The sequence below is a fragment of the Poecilia latipinna genome, unplaced genomic scaffold (assembly GCF_001443285.1).
Source record: "Poecilia latipinna isolate Pla-1442-1.1 unplaced genomic scaffold, P_latipinna-1.0 Scaffold1280, whole genome shotgun sequence".
NCBI classification, from domain to species: Eukaryota; Metazoa; Chordata; class Actinopteri; order Cyprinodontiformes; family Poeciliidae; genus Poecilia; species Poecilia latipinna.
In genome coordinates, this window is record NW_015113896.1 from 189,136 (window position 1) to 204,810 (window position 15,675).

Below are 15,675 nucleotides of genomic sequence, written 5' to 3' on the forward strand. Positions count from 1 at the left end.
GCTTCAGAAAATATTACACTTGTAGAGAGTAGAAGCAAGTCAATCCCACCAAATTTCCGAAGCAACATCACAAAGCCTGTTCGGTTTCTGAAGATCCTCTTATATGAATACAGTACGCAGTCGGACAATTATTTAGAGTTATGTCCTGGTTCTCTTACTATGTAATCACACATCACTGCAGTTGTTCTATATTATTAAAATGAAGACCTGTGATCCTTTTCATACATTTTTTGTAAAAATATTTAGCAGAAAAGGCTTCAAAGTTTTTATAAGAATCCCAGACTGGAGAGCAAAACCACCTTTACACTCGGCTGAATGTGTAAACGAATGAATGACAAAACGTGAACTTGGCCAAAAATTGTTGAGCTCTGTGCAACAATTTCTTTCATGAGGCCCGTGAGACAGAGGTGAAAGAGGACACACACACACAGACAAGCGAAAGTGCAATGGAAAAGAAAAAAAGTGACAGTGGAAGGAGAGTGACCAGAGGCTCTTCCTTGTGCTCTGTTTATTACACACCGCCTTTTTCTTGATTTTGGCGGCCTTCTGAACCCTCTGGCAGGAAGGCAAGCAGGCAGGCAGGCAGGAAGGCAGGCGTTGGGACGGGACAAGGTCAGCAGATAACAGGAGCACAGAGAACAGGAGGAAGAGAAGGAGGACATAAAGGAGGGTTATAAAGAAAATACGGGTAAGACAGTAAAGCCCCAAAACACACGTTGTTCTAACAAACAGGGAGCGTGACGGAGACAGAAGAGGCGTGTATGACTGTGTCGAGCGCATGTATGCGTGTGCGTGCACAGCACAGTGTTGGTTATCAGATACAAATCAAAACAGTAATTACACAGGGTGATAATCGCTTCTTCTCTTGTAAACACAGCATATTAAAAACAAGCAGCTATAAATAGGACCTGTTTCTAAATTGCGACAAAGTTCTATCTGATTGGTTTCAGCAACTGTGGATGATTCATCCCCCACTTTTCTGGTCAAGTAATTTACCAACAAAACACACTGGCCAATAGGATAGCGCCATTTCAAAACCAATTAGAGGCACTGTGAAGATTTCAAAATGCTTTATTCCAGTGGACTCAGCTCTTAGACCTCAAAGACGGAATAATACGAGCAGGACAGAAATCAACATCAAATCTAGAAAAAATAGAGAAGATTAGGTCGTGAGAGGATTTACTGAATGCCAGGGGTTTGTTTCTTTTGGCTGCACTAAAAATAGGGTGCAACCAAACAGTTTAAAGGCACTTAGAAACTAATGTTTATGGGTCTAGCCGGAAAATAATACATTAAAGCAATGAGCCCTACAGTTTTCTTTTTTTTATTACAATTATTAAATGAACCAGTTTTTAATGTTTCAACATCTCTAGCTGCGGTTCAAGCATGTATACACCTTAAGAGCTTTTGCACATTTGTCACTTTAAAACCACAAGTTCTGATGTATTTCACTGGAACTTTGTGAGACGGATCAACTCCAGGTGGTGGATGATTGAGAAGTGGAGGAGAAATAATACATGGCTTAAAATTGTTTTTCCCAAATAGAAACCTGTGAATTGTGGTGTGCATTTGTATTTTACCCCATTACTCTGACACACTAATATAAAATTCATATGAATTAATTTGTAAAAAGAGTCTTACTCTGAATCAAGTAATCTCAGGGTAAATATAGTTGTTCTGTAAAGAATTGTCAAAGAAAAGTAGGGAAACAAGCAACATAGGGAAAACCAAGGAACCCAACAAACATGTCAAATTTAAAGTAAGGTCGGGTTAGTGAACCATGAAGGAGGCAGGACTGTGGGTCGGCTTTTGCCTTCAGCTGAGACAGCAAAGCTGGTCAGAGTTGATGGAAAGATGGCTGAAGCTAAATTCTGCCAAAAACACCTGGTAGTGGCTGCAAAAGAGTTGACACACAAGTTGCATGTGATCAAAGCATAAACATTAGTTGAAATTAGTTACTTAAAGACTTAAAAGTTGATCTTCACGTGCTCGTCATCCAGTCTGACTTAGCTTCAGCTGCGATGCAAAAAAGGACCGGGCAAATATTTCATTGTTTAGATTTGTAAACAATGAAATGTTTAAACTTTACCTTTAATAACATAATGTTACCTAATTTTTAAAGTGCAATCAGTAATACTTTTATAACAAATTTATATCGGTAATGATTTCTTGGTTAATGTCAAGTTGTCATAACAAAGACATTTTGAATAATGTCAACTTTGTATTAAAAGTGTCATAATTTACCGAATGACGCTTTATGACAACAGTCATAAATATTCATGAAGGCTTTTTCATGTTCATGACAGGTGTTATGTCATGTTTATGACAGTGTCATGTCAGTCTTATTCAACCCCCTTCAAATAAAGTGTTACCCATATTAGCAACAACGTACTGCTTTCCTTTCATTTTACAAGTATGCATGTATCACAGACATCAAAGAACGCTGAAGTTTATGGTTGTAATGTGACGAAATGTGGAAAAGTATAAGCGGCATGAAGAGTTTGGCAAGGCGATATGACATTCAATTCAACATTTATATAAAAACAACCAGATATCTCTGCATTAAAATATTCCAAACCTCGAACTACAAAGATAGCAAAAGTCATAGCAAAGAGCAAGAAGATTTTCTATTATTATTTTAGGAAGTTTCATCAGCTCACATGCAACACAAGAGATGTAAGGCTCTCAGCAACATCTACTGAGGCGCTGAGCAGTTCGGCAGGGGGTCGACAGCAGGAAGTAGTCGAAGGTAGGGGTGGGGATGAAGCTTCATAAATATTACATCAAACGGAGTGAATGTCAGGCAAACAGGATCTGCATAAATGAGCTACAACAATACACCTGCCAAAATGTTCTCCTCCGTTCCTTGCTTCGGGGAGCTTCGGCAGAACTTCAGTGCACTAACCGATTGCTTCCTCAGATTGATCTGAAGAAAATAAGCATGAATGAAGCCTGTGTGACTGAGTTCACTGATGAAGTTCAAGGAACTGGTGAACAGGATTAAGGAACATCCAGCAGCAAAGCTGCCCAATCTCGCAGAACTAAAAACCTTGAATTTTACAAATGTTAAACACCGTCTGCTAAGCTACAATTTATTTTGGAGAAAACTTAATGGCTTTAATCACTGTAATTCTGAACTTGTCCTTGAACTTTATTCTTAAAACATATCCAGAACAGATAAGTTCACCCCTCCACAGCAGATCTTGGTGGCATTATGTCAGTTTCTAAAAGCGGATAGTTGCACAAGAGTTCATCCAATATTTAGGAAGGCATCCATGGTTGTGTTCACACGAGAGGGAGCTCAGATCCATTCGTTAGGGAGTTGAAACTTCGAAGCATCAAAGCATTTGGACAAATATCCTCTCATGAATCTTCTCACGACATTGCTCTTTAGTGAAATAAGTCACCTGGCACAGGAACCCCAAGTATAGCCGGGAAATAAAGACGTCTGTGTTTTCTCGAGAGAAAGACGTTTTTCAGTCGATGTTACCCAACAGCTCAACAGGACAGACGAATAAAGCAACTCGGCAGCCCAAAGAGGCACTTTACCTACCATCCTATTTTTCTAAACCTGTCCTTGAAGACCACGATCTCAACACAGCAGAGGAGTGGGTCACACAAAGGGAAATATTAACACGGACCGCACAGAGGTGCAGCTTGATCTTCCCTTGCAGCAAGAACATCCCAGCGAGGGGTCAAACCGCATGGAGTTTGCATGTTCTCCTTGTGGACGTGTATGCTCTCTTCACAGATCATAGAACAACCAGAATCATTTATCTTAAAAAAAACCTGAACCTTAGTTAACTTTCTGGGCCTAAATGACTTACGGTAGTTTGAATTTCAGAGTTCAATTTACTGTTCTGTTTTTCACATATTAAATATGTAAGTTTTTATTGGAGAACATTTTTTTTATGACTTTACAGTACAGTAAGCACTATTTACGTCAGGATTGGTGCATGTGACAGAATGTTGTCTTTGGTACCTTGACCCTGCTGACGGCTTCTTGCGCCTGCATCATGCGGATGTTCTTGGAGGGGTTCCTCTCAGACAGCAGCTGGGTGGAGCCCAGGTAGTTAGCAGCAAAGATAATGCCATCAATCAGGTCTTCTGGCTCGCAGGGTCCAGGGACTGAGAGGACAAGTGATGAACAGATGGAGCAAACACAGACAGATGATGTTTTGACTGAAGCTGCGTGTGCCTTGCAGAAGGTACTGTAATCACTGGGTTCTCTGAGCCTTGTTAAAAATAGAGATGTTGCTCTTAAGGTCTGGAGATGGTAGACTGGATTTGCCAAACCTTAAATCATTTAGTGGCGTCGTTTTGATCTTAAAACATGCTTTTTTTTTTTTTTAATGCCTTGCAGAGGTATTCAAACACACTTTTTTAGATCCACAAAAAATTAGCATTTTATTGGTTCTATAGACTTCTTTCCTTCCATTTCACAGAAATACACTATTATGATATAGTTTTAATATGATTGTAACAGGGCACTGTGAAGACTTTACCGCATAAAAATCAAAGCGAAATAAACTTACTATTTAACAGTGAAAACTATTAACTAAGGCCTTAACATTGTAAACTTTTGATCCCAAGGCTAGAGATCAAAAGTCAGTGAAAGACACACTGAAAGAATCCCTATTGGAGTTGTTTAGTATGATTGTAGTACATTGGGCTTATTAGGAAGCAGAATAACTCACCATCAACAAAGCTGGGGAAGGATGCAACTTTCTTTGCTGGCTGAAAGACAGAAATAGGATATAAAAATAAAAATAATAATTCATCACCTGTGGCTTTGAGTTACACTTTTCCATGTTTTGCAGTAATATTTAATACTTTTAAGTCCTGCAAGATTTCAGGATTTCTCAATCTACTTTAAAAACAAATCTTTTTATCACAATCAGTTTCACTTAAAGACATATACTGACAATATAGTTTTACTAACGAGTTGCTTCTATATCACTTTTTTTCTGCTTTAAAGTATACTACCCCATTTCTTTAAATAAGTTACAATAAATTAACTCAAATTCAAATAACATAATAAACCTGCCATGTTGGACAACACTTACTTTCTTAGAACTAGACACATTTCAGTTCAGATTTTGCTGAAACCCTCACTTATGGTTGTGCAATTATTATCCTCTCTGTTATTTATTCAGTGCTGTTCCCATAAGTAGTGAAGAAATAGTCATGAATAAATATGTGCAAATACGTCATTCCAGACTGATGATGATGTGGCAGGAAAGAAAGTGGAAATATGAAGGAATCTTGATTTCTGAATGTCAAACCATAATGTCCCTGCATCTACCAGATCACTGCATTGCTCAGAAAGCTTCACTAAATTGCAAAAAGAGCCACATGAGTCAAAATATTCATGAATAAAACCACAAACACAAGTTCAATTTGTACAAGGCCATCATGCCGCGGGCACCAGACACGAGTACTGGTTGTAATTACACAGCTGCTCATTTAGTCACACACATTTGCACACATATATATATATTGTATAAAATAACAACCGTTCTTACGAAAGTCGTGCATAAAAACTAAAGGGGGAATGTAGCAGCTGTTTTTAGATATTCAGCAGCATCTTACCTCTGGTACATTGTTGTTCTCCAAGGGAACATTGAGGTCGGAGCGCTGCTGTTTTCTAGGTTGCTCTGGACCGTTATTTACCTGTTAGGTAAACACAGAACAAACAGGTGCAACAGCAAAGGCGTCAGAGCAGAACGGAGGAGGAAAGATATGATACAGAATTAACATCTCTCTGCTTCTTCTGTTAGGTAGGCAGCAGCGCTTTGAGTTGGAGGAACCTGATTATATGTATTTTTAAATACGATGGGTTGTTTCATTTGAACACTTAGACTTCAGAAGTTTCAAACCATTTTACCGATGAAACATTGGCTTTAAAGTTGACTGTGTTTCCTCACATCTTAAACCAGATGTAGAAGCTCTGCGCTGCTACATTCAAAATCAACAATATAACGTAAAGACTAGAAAATGTTAAGGCAGATGATTTGCCTTTCTGTGTTTTATAGTAACGATGCTCCCTGACAATATAAATGTATAAATGTGCTTATGAATGAAGGGGAAAATGTGTTTTTTTTATTTTCTCCATTGGAACACGGATAAAGCCGTACTGGGAGAAGTATTTAACCAAGTGGAACATCTTTAATGATGTTCCACTGTGTTCAATTTGTGTGCACAATCAGAACACAAAAGAAAAAAAAAATTAGAAGAAGCACAATTTAGCAGTCCCTCGCTGCTCATTTAATTTCACTGGCGTTAAGAGTGAAATAAAAAGCCTCTGCTGTTTAAACCCTCCTCCTCAGAGCAGCGGAAATAGGGAAATTCAGACAAGCAGCACACGTTGTTGTGAGTCTGTGTGTCCTCCTTTAGAAGAGAGTTAACTGATCAGTATTCATCATGGTGCCCGACTCTGTAGTGCAAACACACATTACATTAATGAGCTTCGTGTTGTCGTTGTTTGGTAGGGCGGAATGCTAAATGCAACGCTATACAGTACAAAACTACATTTGTTCAAATAAATCCCAAACGCACAACGTGGGAATTTCATCAATCTGAATTTCATCAGATCGCTTGAGACAGACACCGGCCTCCTGTGATCCGGCTAGAATGAGTGGATACAATGTACGGACAAACAGATGAATGGCATCATGTTAACCCTTCAAACCCTGATATTAAATGTGGGCTGTAAAGAGTCAGTAAATTTGAGTCCATCCTGAATATGTGTGCTTTTGTTTAGGTCTGGGAGATAAGTAAAAACACAGTAAATCTCTAGCTAAGGTGGGGGGAGGAGAAAGGTTTCATCTACATTCTTTGACTTCTGGAGAAATGCAAATGTCATTTGCAACTTGTTTTTAGCTGTTCACCACAATCATTAGAAATCTAGTACCTATTACCATGCATTAGACTGACAGATATTCCTGTCCAAACAATGCCTTTTTCAGGAATTGTTTCATAAGCAGCAAATCATAAAAAAATACTACAATGATGACATACAAATCAAATAAAACAGAAACTGCTAATAAAACAGCCAATATCGCATAAACAAAGAGTCAAATGAGGGTTTTTTTAATTATTATTTTAAATGCCATAATCTTGCAGGAACAAAATATGTCCCTCAGATAACTGAACAAATATTCTTATTTTAGACAAAACAAAAATAACAGAAGCAAATAAAGCTGTGGTTTGAGTGGATCGTTAAAGATTAGAAAAATGTTTGTATCCAATTTGACTGGGGGAAAAATGTTTTTAGCACAATTTAAAACTAAAGTTTTACACACAGTCTAATTGGCAACGATGATTCCAGCTTTGCAAAAATAACACATTGACTATTACAGTTATAATGTTCATTTTTAAAGATGCAACATACAGTTCTGTGCTTAGTGGTTTGGGCGTAGATGACTTCCAACAAGATTTTTCTCCGTTTCGCTGTTAAACGAAACGTTTTGACTCAAAGCTGCACAGTCATATTCTAATCAAATTTACCGTTTCCCAGGTTCAGTTGAAGGCCACAGTGAGTCAGCATACAGAACGTTTTATTCGATTACAGAAGATGAAATGACCAAATGATCTCCACAAGGCCGAGAGTCATCTGAATTTGCCGCATAGTGAGCATTTTTCCAATTTTATCTCGTTCCGCTGACCCACTTCTGCACTACAAATGAGACGCTGAGTGCAAAAGCATGAGGACATGAGTATGTGTGCACATGGCGGAGCAGGTGTTTATCAGCTCGCTGCTCACCAGAAAGTCCTTCCTCTTTTTTTTTAACCATTTGACTTTTTAAAGGATGGCAACTCTACATGTCGTTGAGTCTATCCTGAGTCTGAGTGTCTCTTTATCTACAGGTTGGAAAGAAATAAGGTGGAGGTAAAGAGATGGCTGCAACTGTTCATGTCACTTACTACTCATTTTCAGCTCTTTACCACAAACATTTTAAATATTGCACCATTTCCATGCTTTAGACTAACTTAATACACCAATTCAAACAATGCCTGTCTAAATGTAGAAAAAAAGAGCTATAATTTAGCTCCAACCTGTTTGGTTTAGATGATCACCAGTTAACGGTTTCAGAAACTTACCTGCTCTTGAGCCCATCTTTGTCTATCTTCCGGAGTGCGTGGGTGGGCCTTGATGCCCCGCTGGAGGTCAGGGTTGTTGTGGTGCATGGAAGGGATGTTGAGGGACTTGGGTCTACTGTCGTGACGGTGGTGAACTGGTGGATAGGATGCAGCCTCAGGCTTAGAGTGAGGATAGTCACTTGGTACAGGGTCCTGTGCCAGCTCCTCTGGGCTTTGGTCGGTGCCACTGCTTAGACTCCCCATACTCATGCTCATCTTGATCTCAGCAACAATTTGGTCAATGTCCTCCTCTGCCTCTTCCCCTGTCTCCCCCTCCACCACCAGCACCTTACGGCTGCGGTATGGGGAGACTCGCACGGAGTTCCCATTGTCTTCAGGTGGGAAATAGTCTCCGGTGTAAGCTCTTCCATGTCTCTCCTTCTCGTCGGCTTCTTCATCTTCTTCTTCATTTGGACAGCCCTCCTCACTCTCTGCCTCTTCCCCCTCCTCTCGATCATGTCGCTGGGTGTGGTGTGTGTCTTGCATCGGAGGCTGGTGGTGATGGTGATGGTCCAATATGGGTTCTGGTCTCCCATTGTAAATCTGTTCATCGGGATCTTGCTCCACCACCTCACAGCGGACCTCTCCTTCTCCCTCACCCCACTCCTCCACCCTGTGCCTTTCTCGTTCTGCCCACTGCTCCTGGCTCACCTGGCCCTCCTCTATCCATTCCTCTTGCACCTCCTCATTTTCCTCTCTCCATTCCTCCACCACTTCTTCTTCCTCTTCTTGCCACTCCTCTCTCGCTGCCTCTTCTCCTTCGTCATCTTCAACCCATTCTTCCTCCCTCAACTCTCCCTCGGCCTCCTCCTCTCCTTCCTCTGTCCATCCTTCCTCAGCTTCCTGGCATTCACTAGCATGGGATCCATGTTGCTGAATGGTACCAGAGCAGTTGCCCTGGCTGTGACTGTGGTTACAGTCTCCCTGACTGTTGCAGTCCATTCCCTCCAGGTAGCTGTCATCCTCAGGGCAGTAGCGAATGTAGTAAGTGACTCCCTCATCTTCCTCTGCTAGTCCTGGGGAGGTTAACAATCGGAAACAGAAAGTTATTGATTAATTTCTTTAAAAATCAGAAGCATTCTTGAATCACTGTTACAGATGATGTCTCATATTAACTCCACTCCGAACTCCACTCCACTCCTGTATAGAACCTTTTAACCTGTTGGTCTCAGGTTGTCATTCACAATGACAGGGGTGTCAAACTCCAGTCCTCAAGGGCCGCTGTCCTGCAGTGTTTAGATGTGCCACAGGTAAAAAACAGTGGAATGAAATGGCTTAATTACCTCCTCCCTGTGTAGATCGGTTCTCCTGAGCCTTGCTAATGACCCAATTATTCTTTTCAGGTGTGGTGCAGCAGAGGCACATCTAAAAGTTGCAGGCCGGCGGCCCTTGAGGACTGGAGTTTGACCCCCCTGTCACGAGAGGACCCAAATTTGGGTCCTCTCGTGACAGACAGGTTAAAGTCTTTATCAATACCCTGTTCTCTCAGAAAGATGGCTCATGGGACACTCACCATCGTCATAGTCTTCCTCATCCTCTGAGGTATTGTTGATATAGTCGGAGCTGGAGTCGTCATCCAGACTGTCGGCATCGCCATGAAAGTCTGCTTGATCGTGGTCGTTGTGCTCCTCCCCCTCATGAGGGTCATGCTCAGGCGTGGACGGCGTTGCTGGCCTTTGATTCTCAAGCTGAGAGTCAACATCTTGGTTGCTGTACTGCTTCATGTCAACATCTGCATCTGCATCTTCTTCTGGATGACCGCGGCCCACGTCAGGAGGCTTGGGAGAGGAATATTGGGTGCTGCAGGAGTGAGGTTGATGTTTTGGATTGTGAGGCTCTTTGTGGTAGCGTAGTGGACGCTGCCGTGCTGGCGGGGCTTTCAGGTCACATGACTCTGAGGGACGAGGGGCGGGACAGGAGGCAGGGCCGGGACCAGACATGCTGTTTCCCCCGCTGGTCCCAGGCCTCTTCCTTTGGGCCATGATTGGTGGCCTACAAGCCATGCATTGTTATTGATCTGAACCTACGAGACAGAGAAACACAAAGAAACACGGCCTGAGCGATGTCAAATGATGTTAAAAGCAAAAGTACTAATATAAAAGTAATAATAAAATTACATTTGATACTTTCTAAAACAAGAAATAAAAAAATTAAAAAAATCAATAATCCAAGTGCTCTTTGTCCAGAAAATAAATCCGTATTTTATTCTCTTTCTCTATATTTACCCTATTTATGCTGCCTGGGAATTTGATGCATTCCTACAAAAAAAAAAAAAAAAAAAAAAGCATGGCTCATTCTTCTGCACTTCATGCACATTTTGAGCAACATCCTGAGCCGATTTAGCATAATTCTGTCTTTCTAATTCTCAGTAGTAAGCTCAGTCAGTGAGTGTCACTCACTCTAAGCTTTTTAAAAGTAAACAGAGCATCTACAAATGTTCAGAATCTTCTGAGTAACCTTGTCTTTCTGTCGTCGCATGGCTGAATAATCTTTTGCAATTAGGTTTACACAGTTTCAAGATTTATTTCTGTCTTGGACTCTTAAATTTGAGCATAAAAAGAAAAATGAAGAAAAAGTAGTCACATCCCAAATTGGTGTTATTAAAATATGGAAAAAAATAGAGCTTACAAATGTATAAGGAATATTACTGATTATACTGTTTTGACCAGCTTATTTTATCCAAATATGATAAGTTTTAAAACAAACAATAAGACAACAATCAATTTAAAATAAAAGCAAAATTCATAAAGAAATGTCCTTTCAGAATATATTAATTTATAGATACAAGTTCAATTGCCTTCCATTATCAAGCTTAAAACATTTTACTTTACTCTCATCTGTTTTGTCAGCTTCCTCTCTCTGCTGTGTCATTAGGTTGTCATGAACGACTGCCCTCAGAGAGAGCTGCTGTTGCCGCTCTATTCTTTTCCCTTCATCTGAACCATGTCTCCCATTTCCAGCGATTAAAACAGTTGATTAGATTTTCTCAACATGCCTGGAAATATGTGCCTAAAACAGACAGGAAGACTGCAGATTTTCATCTATCCACGCAGTTTCAAGTTCCTCATAAAACACATGCATGTCGAGTTCCGGCCCCCCAATACAAAGCTTCCTGACGACACGGACACACGAGAACACCTGATGAAATAAAGCAACATGTTTTTAACATTTTAAGCACCTCGCTTTAGCTTTTCAACCTCTCCGTATTCAGGATACATAAACTTATAGCCTCATAATGTGCACTGTCTACCATTTGATGCAGTGACTGCATGTCTTACCTGGAGCTGGGATGTGATACACAATAGGTCTGTGATTTGCTGTAATAAGAGCACCCCTGCTTTTCCTCCCTCATGTTTCTCCTTGCTCCACCCCTCCCCCTCTGGCTGCCACACAGCATGCACCTCTGTGACTCCACCCTCTCTTTATCCTCATACTATAAACCGGCTCCATCAGCTAAGAGCTCAGCCCCACCCCTAATGATTCCCTAAAGCTCAGAGTCAGGATTGGTAACTAGGGGTAACTGCATCCTCTGGGGAATGATAACCTTTGACATCCTCTTTGTTGGCTTCTGGGTTTTTAAGAGTAACGCATAATCACTACAGTGCTACAGACTGTTGCTATCTTACAAATTCATACAACAGCTTTATGTTTTTGTTTATTTTGTGTGATTTTTAGGTTCTCATCCAAGTGGCATTTTCTAAATCTGCTTTGCATTACATGTATTTCAGATTTCTGCTTTTGCTAATATATTTGAATGTATTCATAAATAGACTATAATACCACCATCACAAGACATGTGGGAGATCTGTCCTGCTGGTTTATTCCTATTGTGGCAGATTTAGATGGAATTACTGCATGACTTACATCTGTGGTTAAAGAGAGAGGGTGTACTCTCGAATTTACGATTTTAAATCTTCTTTGCCAAACAAGCAGCCGCCTCTGGTTTCAAACAGCCCGATACAAATACTTCCACAGTTTTTATTGTGATTTCCTACCCTACTTCGACTCTCAAGCTCACACTCCCACTCTTTCTTGGATTAAAAATGAGATTGCATATCATAGATCACTGCAGCAACTTAAATTTTATCCCCAAGGCAGCTGCATATTACATCCATGAACAATTGCTGAACAGCTTTAATAAACAACGAGAAACTTATGAGTTTTCTTTTTTGTTCCAGATTCAGCTACACACAAACAGATTTTACACACTTTTAGACTGCAGTTCAAAGCACTGCAGTTTTCTTCCTTTTTAGAGTTTTAAAACAAAAGCACACGTGGTACATATCGTTTTCCTTTTTCTTCTTTTTTGACAAGCGGAAAACAAAAAGCGAGATGACAAGAGAACTTCACAGGAACAGCAGAAATAGTTTCATTCTCAGTTTATTCTGAGATCAGTGACAGAAAACTAATTAGCTGTTTTGTCTGTCTTGCTAAATGCTATTTCACTGTGGTTCACAATAATGACTACAGTCTTTCTTTTTTATTTAATTTATTTATTTTATTTATTTATTTATTCATTACACTATTGCATTTTATTTCTAAGATTATAGAATATATATCCCTTTTAGTTTTGCATTTTTATTTTTTTTACATTTTTTGTCAATTTTATCACCCGCATAATATAAAAAAATGCTTTTTAAATACTGCCATAACACTGTTTCATATCATGGGATGAGAGAAGGTTGATTTCTCCAACCACCACATCTGCAAATAAAAGTTTTTTATGGAGAGTATTATTTATGCCTGAGTGCTTTAACATTTGAGAAACTTTTTTAAGGATATTTTTTGATCTAGCAGTCTTTATTTGATAATGAATTGACAGGAAAATGGGGGAAGACATGCAGTAAAGGGACTCAAACCTACGTTTATGGCTGCATGGAGGACTGAGGCCTCATGGGTAACATGCTTTATCCCTGTACCACAGCAACTCTCAACTTTTTATTTAATCAAATTATTAACCTATCACACTTTATTTCTAAGCTTGATAGAATATATATCCCTTTTACTTTTACATTTGTACTTTTTACATTTTTTTTGTCAATTTTATCACCTGCATAAATAATGCTTTTTAAATACTGTCATAAAACTGTTGGGATGGGAGACGGTTAATTTCTCCAATCAGCCTATTTAGGCTAGGTCCTCTTTATTTGCAAGTAAGAAAAAAAAAACTATATAAAAGAAAAACTCTGCAACAAGCTGTAAAACTGCTTTGTGGCTGATATTTATAGGAGCACCATCTGAGCTCCTTTATACTTGAATAAAAATGGACTTAAGAAGGAGATGAAGGCAAAAGGAAAAATAAAATGCAGTTGGTTCCATCTCTATACCTTTATTTCTACTTCTAATAAGTATCTGCCTGCCATACAAATCCTCCGATATGTTAGCACTCATGCGAGCTGCTACCTTCATCACCAAAAAGGGCTTGGAAACTACACAAGCACAAACAGGCAGCAACAGCTGCACACCGGTGTTGCCTTGAGTATTTCTCATTTGTGTGTTTCCAGCCACAGTCGGGGAGCAGTTGCTGGGGCCCTCTTCACGTCTGCAGGAAAATGCACCGGCAAGCATTCGATAAAGCTTTGAATTACCTTTACATGCTTTCCTATTTTTGCAGACACATGCATTGTATGTGTGTACATGTGTGCATATTTGCATATTTCTGCACTGAGAATGTGTGTGAGCTTAAAAAGCTGGGCTGAGGAGCAGACAGAGGACGAGAGAAGCAATTCGGAAGCAGCAGATGGCTCAGTTAGAGTGTGGACCTCGGGAATACTGATGTCTCTCTGCCTGGAATATTAAGCCATGACCTCTGATCACGCCGCTGAAAGACAGTCAGCCTTGAACAAGAGACAGCCAAAGCACAATAAATGAAAGAAGAAATAACTGAGGGTGAAGATTAAGTAGAAAATACAGCAAAACACACTTTCTATTTTCTTTTTGTCCAAATTAATCGTTGTATAATGTCGATGGGGAAAAAAAAACTACACTTGCTATCATATTATACAGCATGTTTTTGCTGAAACATAGTTCACCATCACTTTCCATGGATTTAAAGTGGAGGAAAAGAGATAGAGGAGGCTTATTGAAAAAGATGGACCAGCATAGTTCATTTTCCCCCCAAGTTTATCAATAAAGCAACTTACAATCTAAAAGTCCCATACCAAGAGGAATGCAGCAAAACATTTTTATCTTCAGATGAACAACTGACTAATAAATGTCTCTCTGCCTGGTTTTAATTATGAGAACCGTTTACCATGCTGTGGTTTCTTCTCATCCTTTTCCAGATTTTCACTTGACTTTGGTGCTAAAATTCACAGCATCGTGACTGCACTGCAGCCAACCTTCAAGACACAAAAGGTTAAACTTTTATGTCCAATATTTTTTTCATTGTTCTTTCTGATCTTTACCCTTTTTAGGCATTCTTTTTCATCCCGTATTGTTTTTTTAAGATCTTACAGATAAACTGGGTCTTAAAATATCATGGCATCCACTAAACTGGTGTCAGTGCATAACAGAAATAAAAACGCATGCCTAATTTTTGCTTTTTAAAGACAATACCACCATAAGGATAAATTAATCCTACTTACATGTATGTTTGTCACTGCTCAGAAGTTTGCTCACGAAACATATTGTTGATTTTTCAGTCTCAGACTCTGTAATCAACTAATATTAGATGTATATATTCAGTTAATATGCAGGCAATTGACATATAAGCAAACAGAAAATGAGAACTTCTTAAGCTTGGGATTACACCATCATCTCAGATGACAGATGGTTGTGAATGAAAATCCCAGCAGACTAGCAATTTCTGAAATATTTAAACCACTCTTTCAGGCACCAACAATCATTCCACGTTCAAAGTCTCTTTAATCTCCGTTGATGTCAATTCTGGTGCTTGGTTTAAACTTCAAATTGTCTACAGCAAATCCAGATGCTTAAAAGAATTTAGTGGGTGTCTTATGATTCATTATTTGTGTAAATAAGTAGTTGACAAGATGTAACTAACAATGGTTGCTTGGTGTATATGCCAAAAAAGTGAAAATATCTGTGTAGATACTTGCCTGTGTATTCCAACAGAAAGGGAAAATTGGGAAAGAAGGAAACCATTCCAAATGGCGGATTGACCAGAAAACCAAGATGGCCATCCATAAATTTCTGACACTCTGTTTGTGCGCCACTATAATAAATATGCAAAGTACCCTGTTGATCTTTTCCTCCTAAAAAAAATGAGTCATGTTATTGAATTTAGGGGTACATCCAAGCGGGACAGTGAGCCTCTGACTTGTAAAGGCACCAATCATGATAAAATTCTGTGATCCATGAAATAACCACTGCTGCCATTCAGCCGACATCTTTGTCAGGGTCAGCTGATCTTGTAAACATTAAGCATCAGCGTGAGACTGCTCTAGCAATCCGTCCACTTCATTTAACATATGTTGATAAACTAGGTATTAAAACCGAAGAGAAAAACATAGCAAGTAAATGAGGAACAGAAGTATTAGAGAGAAACAGAAGTATTAGAGAGAAACAGAA

At 39.5% G+C, this 15,675-nt stretch overlaps 1 protein-coding gene across 3 annotated transcripts in view; it reads right to left on the minus strand.

Annotated features, from left to right (window-relative positions):
* Positions 1-15,675, minus strand: part of apba2b (amyloid beta (A4) precursor protein-binding, family A, member 2b) — a 52,391-nt gene that overhangs the window by 14,988 nt on the left and 21,728 nt on the right. For 2 of the 3 annotated variants that reach the window (XM_015054823.1, XM_015054822.1), the window contains 6 exons: positions 9,656-10,165; positions 8,104-9,158; positions 5,593-5,673; positions 4,698-4,737; positions 3,983-4,128; positions 520-555 (listed from right to left, as the gene is read on the minus strand). In XM_015054823.1, coding sequence (XP_014910309.1) covers positions 520-555; positions 3,983-4,128; positions 4,698-4,737; positions 5,593-5,673; positions 8,104-9,158; positions 9,656-10,145 — 1,848 coding nt within the window. In that variant the 5' untranslated portion in view covers positions 10,146-10,165. The remainder of the gene's footprint in view (positions 1-519; positions 556-3,982; positions 4,129-4,697; positions 4,738-5,592; positions 5,674-8,103; positions 9,159-9,655; positions 10,166-15,675) is intronic. The other variant, XM_015054824.1, reaches the window with a different exon arrangement.